The sequence below is a fragment of the Notamacropus eugenii genome, chromosome 3 (assembly GCF_028372415.1).
Source record: "Notamacropus eugenii isolate mMacEug1 chromosome 3, mMacEug1.pri_v2, whole genome shotgun sequence".
Lineage (NCBI taxonomy): Eukaryota > Metazoa > Chordata > Mammalia > Diprotodontia > Macropodidae > Notamacropus > Notamacropus eugenii.
Genome location: NC_092874.1, coordinates 24,380,177 through 24,407,011, shown reverse-complemented (window position 1 = coordinate 24,407,011; position 26,835 = coordinate 24,380,177). Strand labels below are relative to the sequence as shown.

The 26,835-nt window shown below is 42.5% G+C and overlaps 1 protein-coding gene across 1 annotated transcript in view; it reads left to right on the top strand.

Annotated features, from left to right (window-relative positions):
• TGFBR2 (transforming growth factor beta receptor 2) overlaps positions 1 to 26,835 on the top strand; it is an 88,190-nt gene that overhangs the window by 44,992 nt on the left and 16,363 nt on the right. Inside the window, exon 4 of the mRNA XM_072651119.1 lies at positions 22,690 to 23,486. Coding sequence (XP_072507220.1) covers positions 22,690 to 23,486 — 797 coding nt within the window. The remainder of the gene's footprint in view (positions 1 to 22,689; positions 23,487 to 26,835) is intronic.

Below are 26,835 nucleotides of genomic sequence, written 5' to 3'. Positions count from 1 at the left end.
GGGCTCATAGGTAGAGTTAGAAGGGAACTCAATCATTATTTAGTCACCTCATTTTACAGATAAGGAAACTGAGGCCAAGGGTATGTGCCTGGGCCACACAGGTGAGTGACTCTGAGTAAGTTAGTTCATAGGCTCATAGATCTAGATCTATCTATTATACTATCTATTATAATCCTGTCATCTAAGATAAAATGAGTCATCTAAGGTCCAGAGAATTTAAGTAACTTACCCGAAGTCAGATGGTGTCAGAAGTGGAATCTCTTTATTGTCCTTTATACAAATGTAGAACTATTTGAGTCCAAAAATTGTCCTTTTCAGAGTTCAGATGACTTCGCTGAGTTTTTAGATATGCTAAGCATGAATAAACTCATTCTCTCAGTGATGTCATGGAATTGCTTGGCCTGTAAGTGGATGCTGCTGCTGTCCTTCCCATCTACACCTTCTAAAAACATGTCTACACAAGATAAGACCTTCTAAAGAGACTTATTGGTTTGGCTCAACCTTTTCTTCCATACTCTATTTTTCTTGTGTATGTTGTGCATGGAAGCCTTCTGGGACCTCACATGGTTTGGATGGGTGGCCTTGTTTCTTTGCATTGATAGCTGCTGCTATCTGGGCTCTCTTGGGGCTTGGGTCTGAGAATGTGGCATAGAACAATCATGTTCTCCCCTGTCCTGCCCAGTTACTTTTACAAGCAGCGTGCCCATCATAGATAGATTCCCTTCTTCCTGTACAACCCCCATTCTCTGTTCTGTTTTGTAGATAAAAATGCTAATGAGTTTATGTAGAATTTGTTAGACTCAGCATTAGAAACAACAGCTAAAGTACTTTCATCCCTGTTGAAGGTTTTCCCTCAACAATCCTGGGAGATAGACTGTGGTAGACACTTATATTTTCATCTAACAAAAGAAGAAGTTGGCATAGGCCATGGAAGTGACTTTTCCAAGGTTACAAGATCACAGCTTTAGGTCTGGGACAACAGAGATCATTGAGTCCACCCCACTGGGAACTGAGCCTGGCAGTACCCAGTGTCAAATGAGTAGTCAGAAGCAGAATTGGGATTTGAGCTTGGGTCCTCAGAGCATTCTCTCTCCTCTACAGAACCACCCCAGGAGTTAGAGCAGAGCTCAGATCCCAGCCTAGACTTGCCAATTAAGCTCAGATTCCATCTCCTAAACAAGACTGCCTGGAATGTGTTCAGTTCAATTCAGTTAATTCAATTCAGTAAACATTTCTTGAGTGCTTACTTCATGCAAAGCACTTTTCTAGACTATGGGAAAGAGAAAACCAAATAGAGAAACCATCTGCCCCCAAATAAAATTATAGCCAACATTTATATGAAGTTTACAGAATACTTCATAGATATGATATGTAATACAGATCACAGGGGCAGCCAAGTGGTCCCACAGTGCACAAAGCACAGGGCTTTGAGTCAGGAAGGCTCTTTTTCCTGAATTCGAATCCAGCTTCAGATACTTATTACCTGTGTGACTCTGGCAAGTCACCGAACCCTGCCTCGGTTTCTTCATCTGTAAAATGAACTGGCGAAGGTAATGATGAACCCAGGCTTCTGAGGACCAGATAAAAGCCCATAAGTCATGATGTAAATGTAAGCTGTCTTTCTAATTATTCTTTCTGTCACAGAATAGAACATTTTAAAAGAACATGCAGTTGGCTATAATTATTAAGGTGAGAAACTAGTATTCAGAAAGATCCATTTCTCCCTCAAGTGGTATCTTCCTGCTGGGGGAGACTCTCAAGATAATTCTTCTCCAGGGCAGAACACCAGACTAAGGTAGAAGTGTTGTGGCACTTTGGGGTCATTCAAATCCCAGCCGCTATTTATGGAGACCTGTGTGACCTTGGGCCAATCACTGTTGTGCTCTGGAGTCTTGGGTTTTCACTGATAATTTAAGAAACTTGGATTAGAGAAGGTCAGGACCCTTCCAGCTTCCAATCGACTTGCATGATTCCTGTGAAGTTGGGTCTTTTATTTTCTTTTTTTAATATATGCTGATCTCCAGGTCCAGTCTTGAGTGTTTTGCTTGCTGAGGAACATGAGCCTAGATTAAATCATGTCCCTCTGCCTTTGTGACTCGAGTCCTCTCCTTCACATACCCTGGGTGGGCACTTTTCCCTAGTGAGGATGGCCTTGTACTGACATAACAGGTCATCATCCCAAGACCCACGTAGTCTGTATCTGGTCCTGCTGTGGGCAATCTGCCATGAGCACCTTCACAGTGGAAAGATAAGCCTGCTGTATCTAGGCCTTCAGTTCCAAGCTAACCACATCCTTCCCATCTTGGGCTAATTGGCACTTTATTCCTGTCCAGTGTTCTTGATTATAGTAGAATGGGAAGCTCTCTGGAGGCTGTCTCTGTACTTCAATGAGCAGAATACTAAAGGAACTCTTAATGACAAAGGGATAAATTCTCTCACCTTATCTCTGTGAAGTGTTCAACTCTCCACTGTGTAAATGTGCTGTCTTTCATGTCATTGTTGCCCTGGCCAGTGGGTTGATCAGACATGGCTTTGCCTTCCTTGGTGGTGGTAATCACTCCCACTGAGGCATCCATCTCCCTGTCTCCTTGTGACCAGTCAATTTAGGATGCAAATGGAAGCCTTGGAACAGAGTTTGAGGCAAACTGACTCAGTCTAGGACCAACCCTGTACTAAAGACCTCATTTAGGACACTTGCCAATTCATTGAGAATGATCAGTTTCACAGTCATCAAATCTCAGAGCTGGGAGGGCCCTCAGAGATGCTCTGTTCTCACCTGTGCTTGGTTCAGAATCCCCTCTACCCCTTGTATGAGGCATGGCTATACAACCTTTCCTGGAAGACCTCCAGCGAGTCAGTCAATTAGTGCTTATTAGATCATTAAATACGATTTCCCCACCACCTTCGGAAGTAGCCCATTCCTTCTCCTTTGGTACAGTGATAGGGAGGAAGTTTCCTGTGGGCATCTGCCCCTTTGTAGCTTCTGTGCATTACTCTGGGTGTTGCCCTCTTATGCAAAACAACACAAGGCTAATCCTGCTTTTAAGTCAACTAGATAGCATTTATTAAGTGCCTGCTGTGTTCAGGCACTCTGCTAAGCATTGGGGCTGCAAAGAAAGGCAAAGAGTTCTCTAGGCATTCAGTCTAATAGGAGAGAAAACATGCCAACAAGTAGTTATAAACAAGTTAGACACAGGATTTGTTGGAGATACGAGAAGGAAAACCCTAAGATTGAGCGCTGAGGAAGCTTCTTGACGAGAGTAAGAATCTGACTGAGAACTGAAAGAAGCAGGGAAGCCTAGAGGTGGAGAATGAGGAGGAACAGAGACAGGAAAATGCCCCGTGTTGGGAAATTGTGTGCAAGGAAGCTCCTGGATCTCTATCATCTTTCAGATACATACAGGAAGTCAGTTTGTATTTTTCCTGAGTCATTGATTCTTCAGGCTCAATAACCACAGTTCCTTCAGCCAAGCCTCATGGCAGGAATTACAGTCCCATCCCCATCCTGGCAGCCCTCCTGGGTACTCATCAGCTTCTCATGCCTTTCCTAAAATTTAGTGCCCATTTCTAGAACTCATTTTTCCAAATGTAAAGTCTTACCACGATTAAGTACTTGTCCTGGTCACTTGGAATTCAGTTGAAACTCCTTATTTCTCACTCTGAAGGCATTGGTTTGAACCCATGATGGGTTTGAAGGGCTTTTGCCCTTCAGAAATGAGCTCTTCATAATGAGCACTCAGAGGGCAAGCAAGTCTCCAGAAATGTTCTTCTGGGTCATTTGGAAATCTGGCTGTGGTTAGTGGGATTTGACTCAATACTTAAGACAGTTTTTATCAGTCAGACATTAAAAAACAACTATTGCATTTAGTTCAGTCGTCAATCCAACAATACTAATCATCACAGGCACTGGGAGTCCTGAGACAAAATTAAAATAGTTCCTGCCCTCATGGAGCTCACATTATTTTGGGATCTGCTACATTGTACTCATTACTTTACTGACTTGAAAATGCAGACTCAATTGCCCTCACTTCCCCCAAAGGAGGTGAGCCATTTTAGAATATTAAAGGATACAGTACAATTCTGGGTTCAGAATGTAAAGCAGTATGTGTTTATGGTCTAGGCAACAGCTGAGAAGGAGAAATCAAAGAAGTAAACAAGCAAATACGTATATTATTCTGGATTGATAACTGCCTTATGACAATCAACTTCCAATATTGTGAGGGGAAGTTTGCCTGGCAAGACCAAGGCGATGCTTAGCCGCTCACTCCTAGGGGTTTGAGGGAGCCAGTTTGGACATGCATGTGAGCATTAAAAACTTGGGAATCAGCAAATGCTACAAATAAGGGCTTGATTTCTTGTTTTGTTTTGTTTATTGCTTTGCTGATTATCTAGACTTAATATGATGGAGGAAATATTGATGCTACAGAACAAACCAAAAAGTGCGTCCTGAGTACATTTTTTTCTTGGAGAACTGGTTGTTAACCATTTCCCAGCAAACTCCTGTTTTTCTTCTTTCTGATGTTGTTAATGAAAACTATTACTTGGGGGTGCTGGGAGCAAGGAAGGGTCTGCTGAGCAGGGGACAGTACAGGGTCATGCGGGAATGAGAAATAAGAGACATTGTTCCGGGAAATTGTGAGTTCAGGCACAAAGGCAAGCCCTGAATCTGTGTATCTATGTAGGCTACCGTTACTGTGATCCCAACTGTCGAAGGTGTTAGAGCCCACACCATTGCAATGCTAACATAGAGTGAAGTGGACATTGGTCCTGTTGGATTCTGGTGTATGTTCTCTGCTGATCGTAAATAAGCACAGAAATAGTCTGAAAAGTTCAGCTGTGTTCCACTGCCTCCCAAGGGGAAGGAATCGGGTAACATAGGAGGAGGAGGCGGCGGAAGGAGTTTTCGTGAAGGTATGTCTTATTTTTGTTCCTTGTTAGAAAAAAAAATATGTTGTGGATTAGAGTTGCTTTTAAACAAAAACCACCTTATTGCGTTGCCTGCCTGGTTAGCCATGGCAGGAAGAGGAATGATTTTTACAGTATCAGACATGTGGTTTCCTGTCTGTGTTTAGCTTTTAGGCAGAGCATCTTAGCCAGCTGGTCCCCTGCTCCTCTAGACAACTAGATAGTGGGCTGGAAAAAGCTGGTTTAAAACTACAGTAGGAGCTCGTTCCATGTATTGCTCTCATGCCTTGCATACTTTCTCATTTCCTCCACTGGGGGAGAGGACTTGGTGTGTGTGTGTGTGTGTGTGTGTGTGTGTGTGTGTGTGTGTGTGTGTGTGTGTGTGTGTATTGCCATATCTATGTACATATGGATGTATATATATGTGTGTGTATTCCCATATCCATGTACATGTATATATGTATGTGTGCATACATGTATGTATTTTTTTGCTGCTTCTTCCCTATGCCCTTACTTTTGCTATCTCTAGCTCACATGTCAGGGGAGTCAATATGCCAGCAGACCTAATAGTCTAGTTGTCAGTTGTTTCAGAAAGGAGAAGAAAGAAAGCAGAAGTAGTGTTTGGGAGGCCCCAAAGCATTCTGGGTATGTGCTTTCTCTTGTCTGATGTAATTGTCCAACAAGGTTGAACCAGCTGACCTTGTCATCTCTAGAGGGAAGCAAAGCAGAATCCTAAATACAGAAAGAAAATGGGAAAGCTTTTGGAAGAGGAAGAAAACTGAATGAAAAAGAAAAGTGGTGAGAGTTATCCTCATCACTCAAGGCGATGGGTCAGAACCAGGATATCCTTTGGTTCTAGACAGGGAGGGCTGTAATAGAAACCCTGGAATGTTCAGTACTAGCACCCCTCCCCCCCAATAATAAAACTCAAGGGCTGCATGATGTATTGTGACTCAGTTAAGAAATGCATAGAAAGCATTGGAAGTAGCTTAAAGCAAAGCTTCTACCTTTGGAATTCTCTTAAGCAGTAAAGTAAACAAAATTCATCAGAGCCAGATCAGTTGACTGGATGCCTGGGTTCTATGTAGATCTGTTCATACATGATGCAGAGACGGTGGGGACTGAAAAGCAGTTTAGACAATGTTTGATCCAACGTCTTGATTAGGTTTTTGACTTTTTGTAAAATTGTACGACTTGTACCCCTCCCCCTTTCAATTGCAGTGAACGACCTTCCTCACCCCCACCCCACCAAACCCTCCTTTATGACAAAGAAAAATTAGTCAACACAACAAATGCATCTACAGAGAAGGGAATGATGTGTTTTCATCATTTGCGCTCAAACAACATTGGCTGTGAAAATCAATCGCCATTTAGCTGTCATTCATTCAATTTGTTTGTTCATTTAGATCACTGTTGTTGTCTGTATCCTTCCAGAGTGGCTTACTTCACCCTACCTCAGCTTACATCCATCTTCCCATGCCTCTGAATTCTTTACATTTGCTGTTTCTTATAGGGCAATAGCATTCTGTTACCCCAACATTCTGTTCAGTCAATGGGCAGCCATAGTTTCCAACTTTATGCTGTCACAAAAACGGAATATTTTGGTGCTCCCATCACCCACATATGCCAGCTTTGACTTTGGTGGGATCTATGCCCAGTCTTGGGATTGCTAAGCCAAAGGCTATGGGTAGAAAGAATTCAGGGGAGTTTCTTGCATTCTTCCACGTTGTTTTCCACAACAGTTGGAGAGAATCACAGCTTCACTGACAGGCTACATTAGTGTACCAGTCTTCCCTAGTTCCACCAGCACTATTTCTGCCTTTATGATTTTGGCAAATTGACCACAACCCTTTCATTTCACAAAGGAGTGACCTGAATTTCAGGGAAGAGTCTTTTGGGCTTTGGGACACAGTACCTAGCACATAGTAAGCACTTAAGAAATACTTGTTCCTTCCCTCTTTCTTTCCTTCTAAATGTTCAGAGTAGGTCAGTGGCAGAGGATGAAGTAGATTTGGTCCTGAGCCACGGCCCAGGGTCCCCATGAGAATGAATGCTCACTGGAGACAGGGACTGTGTGTCCCTTTCTTTGTCACCCCAGTGTTTAGCACAGTGCCTGGCGCAGAACTTTTATAGCCCATTATCTTCATGCTAAGGAATGTATCAGGATGGGTTGGGCCCATCTTGGACCCCAGCCAAAGGGCCACAGTTATGGAGAAACAAAAGAGCCTTCATTATAAGGTGATCTTTCCTATAGGTTAGTCCCACAGCTCCAACCCCCAAGGATCATAGCCTTGTGAAACATTAGAATATTATTCTGGGGATTCTCTGCTTCCTCTAGACAACGCCTTCTTATCTGGTTGATATCACTGTCTAAATGCAGGATGGGAAAGCTAGTCTGAGGAGAATATTCGATTTACACTATGGTCATTCAAAATGTCTGAACAGTGGAAAACTACATAGTAAGCCAGCGAACCACAACATAAGTGAGAGAGGGTGCTCACCTTTCGTTTCAGGCCAAGCTAAATGTGTTGCCTGCTCCTCCAGGTGGACTTCAGGGGGGCTTTTTGTTTTGGAAAAAAAGATAACTCTTTTTTCCCCCTGATTCTAAAATAAACCTTCCCACTGTCAATCATCTTGCATTTTGGTTTTTACCAGAAATAATCTTGACTTTTAAAAGATTTAACAAATCACTCACACCCACCCACCCCCTCCCCCCCCCCCCCCCCCCACACACTCACAATACGTCTTTTTTCCCTTCTTTTGCAGGTCAAACAGATCTTATGTTGATAGTTGCATTGTTACCAAAGAATCAAACTGAATTTATTCCTAACAAATCCTCTTCCCCTCTTCAGTTCAAGCCACCTTGAGCAGTTCAGCCTGGTCTGACAGTAAGCTGGAGGCAATCTGAGCTGCCAGCTTCTTCCTTTCATATTTTGAATCCTGGAGTCAGAAGACCAGGTTTCAAGCTGGAAGGGACCTCAGAAGCCCTCTAGTTCCACATCCATTTTACAGATGAGGAAACTGAGACTCAGAAAATTTAAGGAACTTACATAAAGGTCACAGGGATTGTAAGCATCATAGGTAGAATTTGAATCTAGGGAGTCTGACTCCTGAGCTAATACCCTTTCTGCTGTACTACTCTCAGCAGACATTTATTAAACACTCCTTTTATGTGCAAGGTAGTATTCTAGGTGCTAGAAGCCTCTGTGTGCAACACCTTTCATTTATTCCTTCTACAAACATTTTTTATACATCTCCTGTGTTCCAAGTAGTGTATTTGGCATTGAATGTACAAAGAATGATACCTTCTCTGTCCTCAAGGAGTTCATATTATATTGGAGGAACATGAAAACAGATAAGTAAATGCAAATATGCAAAATAAATGAAACATGGACTGGAATTCATCAGGAAATAGGTACTTGAATTTGGATTTTTCCTGTTGTGTCTCACCCCTCCCTGCCTTACACTAAGCTTCTTGAGAACAGGGACTGTCTTTTACCAAACTTTGTATCCCATTGGTTGGCAGTGCCTAGCACATAGTAGATGCTTATTAAATGCTCATTGACTGAATGTGCCAAAATGACTTAAATCAAAAAGGGGGAAAACATTTTTTCCATTATTAAAAGTTTTCTGAAATCTATTCTAGATAATTGTGTTAATGAAACTCACCTCTAGATTTTATAGCTACATTTTCCAACAGGCATGAGCAAGTTAGCTTTGCCTGGTTTTTTTAGTAGGGTTTTTTTCTGACACTCTTGACAACCTCTAACAACATATGTGTTGTTCCCTGGCATGCATATACAAACACATCCACACACTATAGTTAGGCAAGGAATGCACATGAGAATAGGTACATACACAGTTAGAAAATTATTGACAGAAGAAGAGGCTACAACTTACCTGCCAAGTATCTGTGGGAAGATAGGATGAAACAGAAAAATGAACATCTTCCCCAGGATGGATTGGAGCCTTCCAGCCGGGGCAGGCCACATAACATTGCATCTCTTGATTGGGTGAAAAGAGAAAAGGGCATCTGCAAGCTCCCAGCCCTCAGAGGAGAGAGATTTGAGAGTTAGATGAGGAACAGGCAAGGGGACAGGGAAAAAGAGATGGAAAAGGGGAAGTAGAGAGACTGTTTCCTTGGAGAAAAACTAGGGAGACCTGCTGCGGCCTCGGCACCAAGAGAAACAGACCCGAGCAGGCTTCAGGGACGGGATCTCCAGTGGCCGCACAAGTTCCTCCACCCACAGGTGATGGTGGTCGGTGAGAGAGTTTCTTTGGCGGGTCGAGAGGGGAGTGGGGTGCCCCCATGATTCGGGCCCCCCTGGGAGGTAGAAGCTGAGAGGCGGCTGCAGACAGGGTTTCCCCAAGCGGGCAGGAGCCTGGATCCATTGTGGAAGGTCTGTGCATAAACCCCCTGAAGGAACTGAGCCTGAGAGGTGGCCCTGCCCCAACCTGACCACCTGAACTTAATTCTCACACTGAATAGCAGCCCTGTCCCCGCCAAAAGCCCTAAGGCGGGAAGCAGCATTTGAATCTTAGTCCCCAAATGCTGGCTGGGAGGACCAGGAGGCAAGGTGGGTGTGAGGAGAATATTCAGAGGTCAAGTCACTGGCTGGGAAAATGCCCAGAAAAGGGAAAAGAAATAAGACAATTGAAGGTTACTTTCTTGGAGAACAGACATTTCCTCCCTTCCTTTCTGATGAGGAAGAACAATGCTTACCATCAGGCAAAGACACAGAAATCATGGATTCTGTGTCCCAGCCCACCCAATGGGCTCAGGCCATGGAAGAGCTCAAAAAGAATTTTGAAAATCAAGTTGGAGAGGTGGAGGAAAAACTGGGAAGAGAAATGAGAGAGATGAAAGAAAAGCATGAAAAGCAGATCAGCTCCCTGCTAAAGGAGAACCAAAAAAATGTCGAAGAAATTAACACCTTGAAAACTAGCCTAACTCAATTGGCAAAAGAGGTTCAAAAAGCCAATGAGGAGAAGAATGCTTTCAAAAGCAGAATTAGCCAAATGGAAAAGGAGATTCAAAAGCTCACTGAAGAAAATAGTTCTTTCAAAACTAGAATGGCACAGATGGACGCTAAGGACTTTGTGAGAAAGCAAGATATCACAGAACATAGCGAGAAGATTGGAAAAATGGAAGGTAATGTGAAATATCTCATTGGAAAAACAACTGACCTGGAAAATAGATTCAGGAGAGACAATGTAAAAATTTTGGGACTACCTGAAAACCATGATCAAAAGAAGAGCCTAGACATCATCTTCCATGAAATTATCAAGGAAAACTGCCCTGAGATTCTAGAACCAGAGGGCAAAATAAATATTCAAGGAATCCGCAGAACACCGCCTGAAAGAGATCCAAAAAGAGAAACTCCTAGGAACATTGTGGCCAAATTCCAGAGTTCCAAGGTCAAGGAGAAAATATTGCAAGCAGCTAGAAAGAAACAATTCAAGTATTGTGGAAATACAATCAGGATAACACAAGATCTAGCAGCCTCTACATTAAGGGATCGAAGGGCATGGAATAGGATATTCCAGAAGTCAAAGGAACTAGGACTAAAACCAAGAATCACTACCCAGCAAAACTGAGTATAATACTTCAGGGGAAAAAATTGGTCTTTCAATGAAATAGAGGATTTTCAAATTTTCTTGATGAAAAGACCAGAGCTGAAAAGAAAATTTGACTTTCAAACACAAGAATGAAGAGAACCATGAAAAGGTGAACAGCAAAGAGAAGTCATAAGGGACTTACTAAAGCTGAACTGTTTACATTCCTACATGGAAAGACAATATTTGTAACTCTTGAAACATTTCAGTATCTGGGTTCTGGGTGGGAGTACACACACACACATGCACACACGCACACATACATAGAGACAGAGTGCACAGAGTGAATTGAAGAGGATGGGATCATATCTTAAAAAAAAATGAAATCAAGCAGTGAGAGAGAAATATATTGGGAGGAGAAAGGGAGAAATTGAATGGGGCAAATTATCTCTCATAAAAGAGGCAAGCAAAAGACTCATAAGTGGAGGGATAAAGAGGGGAGGCGAGAGAAAAACATGAGGTCTACTCTCATCACATTCCACTAAAGGAAAGAATAAAATGCACACTCATTTTGATAGGAAAACCTATCTCACAATACAGGAGAGTGGGGGACAAGGGCACAAGCAGGGTGGGGGGGATGATAGAGGGGAGGGCATGGGGAGGAGAATGCAATCCGAGGTCGACACTCATGGGGAGGGAAAGGATCATAAGAGAATAGAAGTAATGGGGGACAGGATAAGATGGAGGGAAATATAGTTAGTCCTATACAACACAACTATTATGGAAATCATTTGCAAAACTACACAGATTTGGCCTATATTGAATTGCTTGCTTTCCAAAGGGAAGGGGTGGAGAGGGAGGGAGCTAAAGAAGTTGGAACTCAAAGTGTTAGGATCAACTGTAATGTTCTTACCACTAGGAAATAAGAAATACAGGTTAAGGGGTAAAGAAAGCTATCTGGCCCTACAGGACAAAAGAGAAGATGGAGACAAGGGCAGAGAGGGATGATACAAGAGAGAGCAGATTGGTCACAGGGGCAATTAGAATGCTTGGGTCTGGGGGGGGGAGGGGATAAAAGGGGAGAAAATTTGTAACCCAAAATGCTGTGAAAATAAATGTTAAAAGTTAAAAAAAAAACAAACTAGGAACCCACCTGAATCTACCTGTGATCTTGCCTTCAGGAGAGAAAGCAGACATCTTCTGAGGTTATAGCCAAAGGAGAGAAGAAAAAAAATATCCTTCCAGCCCCATTTCCCATCCCTAAATACCTAAAGCAAAACCTACGTAGATCGTTAATTTCTCTCCGCTTTTTTTCAAACTGAAGAGAACAGATATAATTGGTACCCCTGCAGACTCATGTATAGGGTTGTTGTTGAAGTTGTTTTTTAGTTGTGTTCAACTCTTCATGACCCCATTTGGGGTTTTCTTGGCAGAGATGCTGTAGTAGTTATTCATTTCCTTCTCCAATTTATTTTCCAGATGAGGAAACTGAGGCAAACAGGGTTAAGTGACTTGCTCAGGGTCACTCATTTGCATGTCTTAGGCCAGATTTGAACTCAGGAAGAGGAGTTTCCTGACTCCGCATTTGGCACTCTATCCACTGCAACACTTACCTGCCCTCTTTTGTATGGTAGGGGGCGCCATATTGGAAGTGGTTTGTTGTCATTGTTAAATCTTTCTGTTTCATCTTTCTATCTTTGCCCTGCAAACTTTTGCTCCTTTTCTATATGAACAAGTTAGTTGAACAAAAAAGATCATTATAGACCATCTTTGTCAGGAACCAGGAAGACTTCCCATGGAAAGGAGACAATATTGTTCTTGAGGCACACTTTATGAGGTAGACTGTATTCTATTTTGTGAAGCAGACTGACCCTGACTTGTTTGTCTGGACCAAATTTCTTTTTCATCTTGTGTAGACTTTCAGGCAAGAACTGCCAATTCATGTAATGTGCTTTCTTGTGTCCACTAACGGATTTAACAGTCAGCCCTGTGGTCACCTGGGAGGTGGCTTTGCTCTTGAGAGTAGAAAATAGGGGTATCTTTAGACAAGTTTCTACCCCCATCATCATTCAACTGCTCATTCCTCATCACTGCCTTGGGAACGGTCCAGGACTGCTTCATTAGTGATGTGAGCTCTTTGGAAACATTATTTTTGTTAATGCACTTTTTTTGTCAGCACCCCAGTGAGCATCACACCAACATCTCTTGGCATGCCATAGTACTCAGATTTTGAAACTCTCTTTAAATTCTATGGATCCTTTGGGTGATTATCTTACTGCTCCACAATTCTAATATTTCTTTTTTTATTATGTGTGAATTTAATCTTAAAGTATCTGCTGGGATGATGGACAGAGATTCAGTCAATGACTTTAGGAAATTTACACTGGCTCAAGACAGGGCACTTCACAAGTCAAGAATGGCCTGCTGTCTCTCAGGAGCATTTTTGCAAATAGTTCACTTCACTCTGACAGGGTACCATCGACCTTAATTCTGAGTTGCCTCTTCATTTGCAAAATACTGCCTTCCCCACCACCTAGCTGCCAAGTGTGGTGAAATATTTGACAGGAGGCTTTGAACTCGGAGGAAGAGGTTATTATATTCAGTAAGGAAAATTTACTTGGTTTATGTGTGTTTGTGTGTGTGTGTGTGTGTGTGTGTGTGTATGTATGTATGTGGGTGTATCAGAGAGAGAGAGAGAGAGAAGAGAGAGAAAGGGAAAGGTGGATTGCAATTGCTTTTTACTTCAGGAATCACCATCTGAGGCATCCATACCATCAGAGCAGCTAGAGTTCTAGAATAACTTTGTTAACAGCTCTCTCCAAGTGCTTTCCAAGGAACTGGAAACATGTTTAAAAGAGGGAGCCAGGGTCGTCATATCTGGAAAAGCCATTTCATCAGTTGAATTAAAGATGAGAAATTGACTTGTTCCAAAGATTAATAAACAGCTCAAACAAGGGACCCTAAAAATAGTCTCCCATTCCCAGGGAACACTATTGCTCACATCCATCCTATTGTCCAAGACAAGACTTTGGAAGCTCTCTTTAAACCATTGAGAAGGCATTGAAACTGCTCATTCTCTGTCAGATAGCTTACAGTCTACAATGCAACTCTAGATTTCTCATCGATTTTCAGTTATTAAGGGGGATCCTGAGTCCAGGGCCCTTTGTGTGGAATTTCTGTTCTCCCTCTGAACTTCTAGAACCTAATGGAGACCTTGCTTTCTGGAGTTCTAGGTATGGTACTCTGTAGCCCATGGTATACCTGTTTCAAGAACAAAACATGGCCTTAAGTTGCTTTGAGACATCACCTTAAGGGGATGAGCACAGTCTTAGTAGGTCCAAGCTCACATTTTGGCTTTATTTTTTCTTGAGAATGTAACCTTGGGTGGGTCATTTCATTTCTCTGAGATTCTGTTTTCTCACTTGTAAAACTAAGAAATAGATTCAGCTATCACCAAGTGGTCACTAAAGTTTCTTTCCCTCCTAAAGAAAGAAGGGTGGTGGTACAAGAGTGCTAACATAGAAACATGTGGTCTAGGTTCAAATTCCAGATCTTAATGATCATGACACCTTGGAAAAATAATTTCACCTCTCTCATCCTTGGTTTCCTCATTTGTAAAGTGAGGGATTTGAACCAGATGGCCACAGAGGTAGGCCTTTTAGCCAGGGTCATGTTGATCATGACTGGATCCTAGATTTAGAGCCAGAAAGGATACCAGACACCACCCAATTCAGCCTTCATGTTTTAAAAACAAAGAAGAAACCTAGGCCCAAGCAAATTAAATTAATAAATTAACTCCCTCCATAAATGATACCAATTACTGAAATGCTTCACTGCTCGTTGAAAAAAAGATCCCAATACATTGGAATGTCAAGCTGTTATTGACTTCTGGGGTCTATTCTGGTACATTATGATGGGTGCATACCATTGCTTATTACCATACATACTCTTCTCACAGAGTTCAGCCTCGGAATGCTGAATGACACTAAGACAGAGGTTAGCTCCTGCCCCGTCCAGGGTGGATCCAGAGTGGATCTGCTCTCCTCTTGGTCAAGAAATCTGCTGTTATTCCACATCTTAGAATTTCCAGTTTTTTCCAACATTCCCCTCGAGTACTACCTACTACATGAGGCCTATCTTGACCCTACCCCCCAACTCTCTGAAAGTTCTTACTTTCTTCTGTCCTGAAAATTATTTGGATTTACTTCTATTTCATATTTGTTTCAATTTGATATGTCCAATTTATATTAACTTGTCTCTGAGCATGTTGTTTCCCTACAATCGGATGTAATAATGGCCCAGGCCACTGGCCACTTAACATTCCTTACCCATGGTCACATCCCTGCCCATGTCAAAGGCAGGAAAGCACACCTTCCTGAATCTGGCGATGGTTTTATCTTCCCGAGGCCAGAGAAATGCAGCCCAAACCAGATTAAACTGTAATTGGGAAATATCTAACAAAATAAATAAATACAGCAGAACATAGCTAATGTAACATCTTAAAACTAAGTCAATATGTGTCCCATAGGGATCTTTATGTGTGGGATTAATGGCCCCATTTTCATTTGAGTTTAATATAATTGTCTTACACGGCACTACCACTCTAAGTCGTCACTAAACACTAAGTGCCTACTATGTGCAAAGCACTAAACTGAGTGCCAAAGATCCAAGGAAAGGCGAAAACAGTCCCAGACCTGAAGGAGCTCAAAATCTGTTGGGAAGCAACACCTTACAAAAAACTGTACAAACAAAATAGATACAGATAAATTGGAGATAATGTGTGAGAAAATTGAACTAGCTTAATTAAAGGGGATTAGAAAAAGCTTCTTGTAGCTGGGATTTGGAGGAAGCTGGAGAAGCTGGGAGGTGGGGATGAGAAAGGAAACCATCACAGGCATGGGGAACAGCTAGGGGAAATGCCCAGCATCAGGAGATGGAGTATCATTTGTGAGGACCAGTAGAAAGACCAGTGTCACTGGATTGTAGCATATGTGGAGGGAGGATGTAAAGATGGAAAAGAAAGGAAGGAGAACAAAAGCCAAATAAAGGATTTTGCATTTGATCCTAGAGGTAAGGGGTAACCAGTCATTGGAGCTGATTGACTTGATCTGATCTGTGCTTTAGGAAGACCAATCGGTAAAGTGTGGCCATTGCCACAAGGGTCTGTACCAGGTATCAGAAGTAAGAAGGGGGTGGGTACACGAGCCTGCAGAAAAGAAGAATCTACAGGTCTTGGCAATAGACTGACATGGAGGGTGAGTGGAGAATGATACCTCGCTTGTGAGTCAGAGTAACTGGGAAGGAAGATGGTGGTTCCCTGGACAGTGATAGGGAGGTCAGGAAGAGGGGAGGGTTTGGAGGGAAGGTCATGAGTTCAGCCAACAGGAGTCCTAATAAATGGATGACAGTTTGCTGGAGATTTCCTCCCCTCAATTGTAGCCTCCTCTTACTCAATCCACATCTCTGAGTCTCCACTGGGCCATTTGGCCATTTTGCAAGATCTAAGGAAGTTCCTTTATCAGTTTCACAGGAATCCACATAATCCTATGTGTTATGCAACAATACACTGGAGCCTTTTTTTCCTTATAAGATACCCGTGGAAAATGCTCATAGGGGCCCTGCTTTATCTCCACAAACAAGCAACTATCTGCTCCTGAATCTTTGCCCCACTCACCCTGTCAAGGCCATTGCAAAACAGGTTAGAAAATCCTAAGCTTCTGGCTGAGCCACTCACCCACAGATGGGCCCCAAGCAGTGAGATCACTTTTTTTTTTTACAGCCTTATTCATAATTGGCATTTGCTGACATTTCAAATCTCGCATTGAAGAAGCTGAGTTTCCAGTTACCTTTAGAAAAAGCTATTTTGTAATCTTCTATGGTAAGCAGGGAAGGGGGGTGGAAAGCAAGCAAGCTGCCTCTGAGGTTAGGATCCACAAATCCTCCACAGAAGAGTAAGCATGGCCTCCCAGCCCCCAAACAAGAGTCAACCACCAGGGGGTTTCCCTTTGGTGTTTTCAGTTAGTTCATGGTTGGCTTTGGTCTGTATTCTTAATATTAAGTCTTAGTACAATCTTACCAAAAAGCTTATGATTAGCTTTCTTATTGCCCTGTTCATGGATCCCTTTTTAAAAGTCTATCTTATCATTTTCTTGGTAAAAGCTTTGCTGGAAGATTTCGGAAGTGTGGATCTATGACAGCTCACTGTCCAGTTGGGGTTGGAGTCTTTAGATTCCCAATGCAGGCCATGGTTGTTACCCTCTAGGATTCTTATTCCTCAGGAGAACTCTCACATAACTCAAAATTCTACCTAAGGGAATAAGCTCTTGGACTTAGAGATGGGAAATCCCGGGTTTAGATATCAGCTCAATCTTGGGTATGTCACTTCTCTAACCTTAACCTGAGCCTTTGTTTCCCCATCTGTAAAATGACAGGATTGGACTGAACAACCTATAAGACTCTGTCCATCTCTAAATCTATGACCTTTGACCATTCTTTTGTATAATTAATTTTCTTTTTTAGTTGTCTTATAAGATCATCAGTTAGAGATGGAAGAGAACTCTAATCCAATCTCCTCATTTGACAGATGATGAAATGAGGCTGGAGTTGTGACTTGTCCAAAGTCACACAACCAATAAACAGTAATAACAACATTAGTTAGTATTTATACAGTGTTTAAAGGTCTGTACAACCCTATAATGTGTGTATGTATGTGTGTGTGTGTGTGTGTGTGTGTGTGTGTGTGTGTAGGGTGTTGCAAACCTTAAAAGTGTATATATATATATATGTACACACATGCATGAGTACATCTGTTTGAAGGTGTATATCTGTATAAGGTTGTGAAGTATATAAATATACATACGCGTATTTGCATGTATGTGCATGCATTTGATCAGTAGCAAAGTTGATTCTTCCCCAGGCCCTTTGACTTCCAATCCAGTGCCCTCTTTCTGCAATGTTATGCTGAGAGTACCCTTGAATGAATAAATGAATGATAAAGCATTATCAAAAAGTCATTAAGAATCAGGCACAAGTAAGGAAGATAGGCCCTGCCTTCAAACAGGTGAGTGGAAGAGGTAGTTTTCATAGTCCACCCCTGATCCCAGCCCCAGTGACCCCTTAATCATCACCATCGCCACCACCACCATCATTGTGCCTAGAGCACTACAGAATTGCTTGTTCTCTTCCCCTATGACAATAATAGGTAGTGTTTATATCACCCTTTAAGGTGTGCAAGGTACTTTAAACTATCTCATTTGATCCATACAGAAACCATGGGATGTGGATATTATTATTCCCATTTTATAGATGAGGAAGTTAGGCAAGCCACTTAAACACTACTCAAAGTCACACGCTGTGTCTGAGGCTGGTTTTGAACTCTGGTTTTCTTGATGCCAAAGTCTAGCCCTCTATCCCCTGTGCTCTCCAACTGCCTCTTTTTATGATGTGCTTCTGAGGGTTGGGAGGTTAATTACTTCAGGACAATAATTCCATCATTGGTCCATATACAATTTCGGCTTAGGCTAGTCATTGTCATTGTGGCTAAATAGGGACTACCTGATTGGGAGACATCGTGCAGAGAGATGAGCATTAGGATGGCATGATCAAAAGCCAGTTGACATATTGTCATTGCATATTGTCCTATTCTGCTTCTTCATTCAAGAAATATTGACCAGAACCCTACTGTGGGCATTGGAGAAGCACTGTTAAGTGAATACTATATGCCACTCTTTTTTGTAGGTGCTAGAAATAGGAAAGGAAAACCAAAACTGCCCCCAGAGAGTTTACAACTCTCTGGTCTTTTGGTGGGGGGCTGCTGGGATCTGGAAATAACATGCACCCAGATAAAAAAGATGCTTCGGGGTGGGCAGGCCCATTAACTATGGTGCATCATTTGTTGCTAACTCGGCCAGTTCCATCCCGTGACATGTCCCCTGATTTGAGGAACTGATGAGAAAAGATTTCACAAATGTCCCTCTTCTCATTGTGCCTTTTGGGTTATTTTTTGTTGCAACTCTGGGGGTTGAGAAGTTGCTGAAGAGCCGGCCTCTGAATCAGGAAGGTCTGGGGTCATGCCCCACTTCAGACACATAATGGCAGCTGTGTTAACCTCCCATCAAGTCCCATGAGCTCTCCGTGAGTGCTGTGGGTGACTCCAATGAGACACTGATTGATCTTTATTTGTAGAGGAACTCATCCTGTCATGAAATCACAGGGTGAGCTCCTATCCTTTGAATGAAAATAATGAGTAAATAGAACTAATTTTTAAAAATTATCCTTTGGCAGCTAGATGGCACAATGAATGGAGTATTGGGTTTGATGTCAGGAAATTATTCAGTTGTTTCAGTCATGTCTGACTCTTTGTGACCCCATTTGGGGTTTTCTTGGCAAAGACACTGGAGTGGTTTGCCGTTTCCTTCTCCCGTTCATTTTACAGATGAGGAGCTGAGGCAAACAGGGTTACTTAACTGGTAAGTATCTGAGGCCAGATTTGAACTTGGGAAGATGAGTCTTCTTGATTCCAAGTTCAATGCTTTATCCATTACGCCACCTAGCTGCCCCAGTATCAGAAAGTTCTGAGTTCAAATCCTGTTTCGGACTAACTATAAAACCAGACAAATCACTCAACCTTGGTCAGCTTCACTTTTGTCTTTTGAAAAACAAGGAGGTTGGACTCAATGGAGTCTAAGCTCTAGATCTATGATCTCATGATCTATGACTCTTATAATGTGACAGAGATAAGTAGCCCCACTGTCTTAACATCCTTAGACTTGAGTAAGGGTCATAACTGTAAGACGAGGATCCCAGCAAACTGAACAGAAATTGGAATCTTATGTTCCAAGAGGAACCTTTTTCTATAAAGAAGTTCTTGCTGGTCCCTCTTATGGATCTCTCGTTACTGTTAGATGCACTGGGCTGGCCTTGTAGCAGGTGGGAAGGGTGCTTCTGAAGGGATAACAATGTGGTTGAAAGCTTCCCGTGGGGACAGGAGGATGGAAATTATGACTTCTGCCTCTCATGAACACTGGTGGCTTCCCTGCTGGGATGCAGCCGCTTGCTTGCTTTTTTCATGGTGCCTGCAGCAGCCCAGGGGTTAATGTTGTCTGACAGGGCGTAGGGGCCTCGTGTTTAGATAAAGCAGTCCATCCCCAGGAAGCTTCCTCTTGCCTGCTTGGCTTTGTTAACATGATTTTTTGGACAGGGCCTTTTGAAGTTTCAAGAATGACAGATGTTGCTACTCAGTAATTTCCCCCAAAATTTTGCATGTCGATGTTAAAAAAAAAAAGCACAGGAAATTGGAGGGGAAAGTGGAACTCTGGTTTGCTGACCTCAAAGGGGGGATTTCTGAGCCTCCTCCTTCTGTAAATGCTTTTGAAGGTTTCAGGTCGGCTTGTTTGGGTTTTCTTTTTCTGTAGGCTGGAGAGGAGAGCAGTGAGGATGGGGAGGTCTGTCTGCAGGGTGGATATCTGGCTCTGATGGTTTTATATTAGAGATCGAGCTAAAATGGACCTGAAGACCCATGTTGGGCAGCTGTTACAGGGGAGGAGTCTAGAATAGAATGAATTGACTCTGCTCTAGTAGTAGGAGAAGTGCTGAGTTGGTTAGGATTTGAGCCCAGAACCTTGGATCCCCAAGTATCTTTGTGTTATACCATGCATTCCACACAGGGATATGGAGCTCAGAAGACCATAGATTTGGAGCTGGAAGAGACTTCCACTCTTCTCATTTTGGGGATGAGTAATTGACCAGCAGAGAATTTAAATCATTTGTCCAAGGTCACATAATCTGGACATGAGTAGAATTTATTAGCCTTGTTTCATTTTATTTGATTAATACATTTTTTAAAAACTTATTTTATTTTTAGTTATTTATCAATTGTTTAAATTATTACAAAACAGAAACGTATTTTCCTTCTTTCACTTTTTAAAAATAGTCTAATGGAGGTCCAGAATAGCAACAGTGTGATGGATCTAGAAAGAGAGGTCCTAGTTTCCAATTCTTACTTTGCTGCTTATTGCATATGTGACCTTGGGCATAAAGCACTTTCTCTTTCTAGGTCTCAGTTTCCTCATCTGTAAAAAAAAGGGGGTGGCTCAGGTGGCCTGTGAAGACCTTCCAGCTTGAACTCTATGACCCTGTGATCATCTCTGCAGTTATCCATTGGGAACATACTGATCTAGCCTATTCTGGTTTTCACATCAGTCTGTTCGATACTCCAGTAGGCAGGCAACAGTACAAAATCCATATATAGATGAGAAAACCAAGGGGTGGAGAGAGAAGGTAGAGGATTTATCCAAAATCCCAGTTAGTAGCAGAGGTGGGTTGTGTGTTGATTGTCCAAAGACCATATAGACTAATTTCCAAGATGCCCATCACTGGGGTCAGCCATAGGGTCATGACTTCTTAGGAACTAAAACTGAGTTCATCTGCTATTATATAGAGGGTTTCCCATCTGTGTCTAAGGACGCTGAAATGCTGAAGTGGCTGGGGTACTCTGCAATCAGAGAGCCTGGGCTAAAATCCTTCTTCTGACACATGTGACCTTGGGGAAGGCACATGACCTCTTCACTTTCCTTATGTAGATGATCTCTGAGGACTGACCCTTCTGGCTCTTGGAGGACAGGGATTTTGTCTGGGATGCCTTTGAATACCTCGTTCCTAACACCTTTTACATAGTATAGATCACAGTGAGAGCGTTCAGTGATGAGAAAATTGTACAGTTATCCCTTCCACATCATGGGGGTTAGGGGGTGCAGTGCCCCCTGCAATCTGGAAAATCTACATAAAATTTGTTGGTCTTCTCTTTGTACCAGAGAAGTCTGAATTATTATGGTATTAAAAGATGAAATATGTTGATGCTACATAATACTATACATCTATTTCATGCATTTCTAAGTTTCCAAATTTTCTGTATCATCTCTAGGCCTTTCTTTGCATGTTATCTGTGGTTTCTGCACAACTCCTCAAAACTCCCATTTAATTTCTTATGCTGACCCAAGATAAAGTGAAACTGATGAGGAAGGGATAACTATACATAGTTGAATAACAGCAAAGGGTCCCCCTTCTCCCGATCTAATAGTTTGCTGCTGACATGTAAATAAATACTACAGTAAAAAGAGAATGAATGATCAGGATCTGGGGCAGTGATGGACTTGTAAAAAAAAACCAGAAACCAAAAACACCAGGCCAATAGAGTCAGGTGAACATACATCACTCCTGCAGCAGTATGGACACCGACACATTCTTTCAGTTGGCTCTTTATCTTGATTTTACTCATTCAAGCCCATTCCAAGAGAGCAAGTTGATTCAAAAAAGGAGCAGATTAGTTGCAACCCAGTGTTACATAAATTCAGTCTACCAGGAAATGCATTAAGGCAACCCTCCTCACTCTGCAACTTGACCATTTCCTTCTGCATTGGAAGCAATAAGCAATTCATCCTGATTTCAATCAATACCTTCCAAGTAAGGCCTTTTGATTCTGTTAGGATTTTGGTCAGCCTTTCTGTGACACTAACACTGTGCATATGTGCCTATGTACTCATGATATCTTTGTGTGTATATATATTTTTAAATGTATATATACGTATACATATACACATACTTACATATACATATATATGTGTATATACTTACCTTCACTAGAAGAGGCAGAAATCTGAACCTAGATCCTACTGCTCTCCAAATCCAGTCTTTCTTCTAGTAAAACTTGCATTGTTGTAGTGCACTATAAGTGCACTATAATCAACAATCATTTAGTTTTGTACTAATTGGCGGCAGTACAAAGACAGTGTCTACTTGCAAAGAGTTTTTATTCTAAGGGGAGAGACAAGAAGGACATAGAATTATAAAGAGTGAATGCACGTGTGTGTGTGTGTGTGTGTGTGTGTGTGTGTGTGTGTTGATGTAGACTAAGAGAGGGTGCTGATATCTGGAGGGATAAGGAAAGGTTTCCTGGGTGGGCATAATAATTTGTTCATAAACTAGATAGTGTTCCAGGTGGCCTGGACATTTTCTGAACATTAGGAACAAGTTTTTGGGGGTAAACAATATGCTGTTTATAATCTAAGAAGCTTTATTCCTTCACAGGTAAGATTAAACCAACAGTTGACTATAGAAAACATTTTAGTTATTACCTTTGAAATGACCCTAATTGTGCGTCCATTCACTGCATTTGGTATGTGCCCTTCCCCCACGCCTGACATCTTTTGCTTGTCTTTTTTTCTTGAGCAGAAGTTGTTGACCACTTGGAGCTAATGGCCATCATCTCCAAAGTGACAGTCATCAGCCTCCTTCCACCCTTGGGCATCGCGATTGCTGTGATTGTTATCTTCTATTGCTACCGGGTCCACCGCAGGAGAAAGCTGAGCACAGCCTGGGAGACCAGCAAGCCGCGGAAGCTGGTGGAATGCAGTGAGCGCTGCGCCATGATGATGGATGATGACCGCTCAGACATCAGCTCAACCTGCGCCAACAACCTCAACCATAACACAGAGCTGCTGCCCATCGAGCTGGACACCTTGGTGGGGAAGGGGCGCTTTGCCGAAGTCTACAAGGCCAAGCTGAAACAGAACACATCCGAGCAGTTTGAGACAGTGGCGGTCAAGATCTTCCCCTATGAGGAATATGCCTCCTGGAAGACAGAGAAGGAGATCTTCTCGGACATCAACCTCAAGCATGAGAACATCCTTCAGTTCTTGACAGCAGAGGAACGGAAGATGGATTTGGGAAAACAGTACTGGCTCATCACCGCCTTCCACTCCAGGGGCAACCTACAGGAATATCTCACCAGGCATGTCATCAGCTGGGAGGATCTGTGGAAGCTGGGCAGTTCTCTCTCCCGGGGCATCGCCCATCTCCATAGCGACCACACACCCTGTGGGAGGCCTAAGACGGCCATTGTGCACAGAGACCTGAAGAGTTCCAACATCCTGGTGAAGAATGACCTGACCTGCTGCCTCTGTGACTTTGGGCTGTCCCTGCGGCTGGACCCCACTCTCTCTGTGGATGACTTGGCTAACAGTGGGCAGGTGAGTCTGAGCCTACGCCTGACTTGGCCAGTCAGGCCATTTCCTATCTTACTCGCCCATGTCTGAGGGAATCCTCAGACTAAGAAAGGGAACTCTGGGCTGCAGAAGAAAGAGAAAATGATTAGCAATATGGGATAGTGTTTATAGAGAATAAGGGCTCCATGTAGGTTGGAGTGGTGTGTTCCATCACCTGATACCCCGATTTCAGTCAGTGCAGTACACATGTATGGTCCTAGCCCTCATACTGAGCTGAGGGGGTGGGTTGAGTCAAAAGGCTATGCATGGAGCTACATGTCAGGATGACTCATTGAGATAAGGAGAGACCTCTTACAACATTTTGTGGCCAAAGAGAGGGGAAAGAAGGAAGGGCAGAAAATGGGTAGAATTTAGTCAGGAGGCTTGGGTTCAAATTTCCCACTCTAGTGCCTAAGTATTTAGAGCACATGATCCCTTATCACACAGACACAAGTAGGATCAAATGTCAGGCAATGAAAACAGTAATTGACTGAAGCAATGATTTATACTAGATAACCAGAGTTTTAAAACTCTTTGTAACTTGGGCAAGTCACTTGTCCTTTAGGCCTTAGTTTCCCTATCTGTAAAATGAAGGAACTGGACTAGATGTCCTCTAAGTTTCTGTCCAAGATTTAGCCTCCTAATAATTAGAACCATCCAAGTTGGCATCAGCTACCTTGGGAGGCAGTGAGTTGCCCCTTCTTGGAGATCTTCAAACAGATGCTGGAGAACCCCTTTTTGGGTACCTTAGGGTGGTGATTCCTTGTGGGGATGGTATGGATTAGAACGTGATTCTGTGAAACCCCATCACAAATATTTCCTTGCTATGTAATGATGGGCACCTTACTTAATCACTCTGAGACTCAATATTAACACAATCTATAAAATGGACATAATCTTGCCAGTTGCATTATAGGGCAGGGGATATGAATCCAGGAGGTAGTAAATATGAAATGCCTTGCAAACTTCAACCTATGACATGCACAAAACGTTATCATACTTGCGTTTTTCTCTGAAATCTTATCAAGAGGCTTGTTAGCTAGTCGAAAAATTCATGTATTCTGCAGTACCAAACATGGCACCTTAGAAGCCTTTTCCTAGATGTTGTTGTGTTAGCATAGCTCAGACGGAAAATTTATACGTGTCCAAAAGGCAGCAGTCCAGGGGATGAAAGGAAACTCAGAAAGGAAGAGGCTGGACCTGAGGTCTCAGCGGTCCCAGGTAAGGGAGCTGTCTGTGCAAAGCTACCATTCCCCTGTATACATTGTCTTCTCCCTGTTAGAATGTAAATTCCTTGAAGGCAGGTACTATCTTGGCTTTTGTGTTTGTGTACTTCACTGCTTAGCAAGGGAAAGAATGAGAATAAGCATTTACATATTGCCTACTACGTGCTAAGCACTTTACAACTATTATCTCACTTGATGCTTACAACAAGAGAGGGAGATGGATATTATCCCCATTTTCCAGTCGAGGAAGCTGAGGTAAACAAGGAGTATGAGACTTAAGGGGTTGGAAAAAAGTATGTTTTAAGCATAGAGAAAGCTCTAGCCTCAGAGAAATGAAGTGGTTTGCTTTGGATCACACAACTAGGAAGAATCACACCTGGGATTTATAATCAGATTTTTAAGAGTTGAAGTCTAACGCTTTTTCTGGGGCAAAGCTGTACTCCACTTGGTGACTGCTTGTAATCTTGGCTTCATTCATATTGCATGGTAGCAGAGAGCCTGGCCCCAAATCATTCACATTTAGTTACTACTGTCTTTAGTGCTTTTAAAATAAAACAACACAGTAAACCCAAGAACCCTGTGAAGTAGGTATTGCAAGTATACTGATTCTTCATGGTCATATGCACACGTTCCTGGGTATCAGGATGCCTTGTTCTCCCAACAGTCCCAGCAAGAACCCTCCCCACATAGATTTTACCACTATCTTCACTTCTCACCAACTCTATGGACCATTGGGTCTTTCCATCAGCCCTGCTGATGCAACCTAAGGACAGCTGAGCTCTGTGATTAGCCCCTCAGCTCATCTCTCCCATATGTCATCCCCTTTTTTGACAGTAAGGACTGTCTTGCTTTTTCTTATTTGAATTCTCAATGCTTAGCTCTTAGCATAAATTAAGTGCTTCTACGTTTTTTCCATTCCATAGTCATAGAGCTGGAAGGTACCATCCATCCATCCCAACCCCATCATTTAACACATTAGGAAACAGGCCCAGAAAGGCTAGAACTTGTCCATGGTCACGCAGTGAGCTAAGAAATGCCCAAGCTGGTAGTTGCTCTGAGGTCTTTTGACTTTTTATCCCAATATTCTTCCCAACACACAATTCGACAATAGCAAACACCCCTGGAACATTTAATGTCTTCTTTTTTTAGGGGATGGCAATAGAAAGGGGGAGTGTTGTCTTTTTCTGTGCATTTAGAAAACCAGCTACAAACCAAGAAACTCTTTGCCGCCTGATAACTTCTCGCTTTTACAGTTTCCAGTGCGATGTGGTCAGGGATGAAAGCATCTTCGCATGGCAGAAACAAAGATATAACCTTCCCACATGACAAAATGACAGTCGTTTTTTTTTTTCTGTTGCCTGTTAGGAGGTGGATGAATAATGCTCTGACATATATTGAGGGGCGAGATAAGCAGATCCGGAGGTTTGGCATTTCCTTATTTGCTGGGTTAGCTCTGCAACCTTAAAAAAATGGTCTTCACATAAGAACACATTATTTCTGTCAGTCGTCCAATACTGCATCCCTGTGCATTGCTTATCTTCTGAAACACGGACTATTCCATGGTCTTCTGAGGGGGTGGGAATCTTGTATCCAGTTTAATTCAGTAAACAAGGGCTTATTCAGTGGAAGGCATGGGGCCAAGAGCTGGGAAATAAATAATAGCTGATATTTAAGGAAGCCTCTTTTTAAAGGTCTGCAAGCTGTTTTGTATCATTTTATTTAAATCTTTCCACAAGCTGTCACATAAAGACTATTGTTTTCACTCTCTCTCTCTTTTTTTTTAAGATGAGGAGACTGAGGAAGTTATCTACTGAAAAATATTAGATATTTTAAATTAGAGTCAGCATGGGAGGCAGTGTGCCATAATGGATACAAAGCTGACCCCAGAGCCAGAGAGAACTGAATTCAGGTCCTGCTGACAAAGACTGACCCTGAGAGCCTGGGCAAACCACTTCTCAGGGCTCTAGGCAACTCTCTGGGAGTCTCCATTGCAGAGAAGGTGACAAGCTGATTTGGTAGAGGGAATTTCCATACCTCCTAGTTCCCTATACAGATGAAATCACCCATCTCTAACCTGAGAGTTGTTTATATGTATGCATATGTGTGTG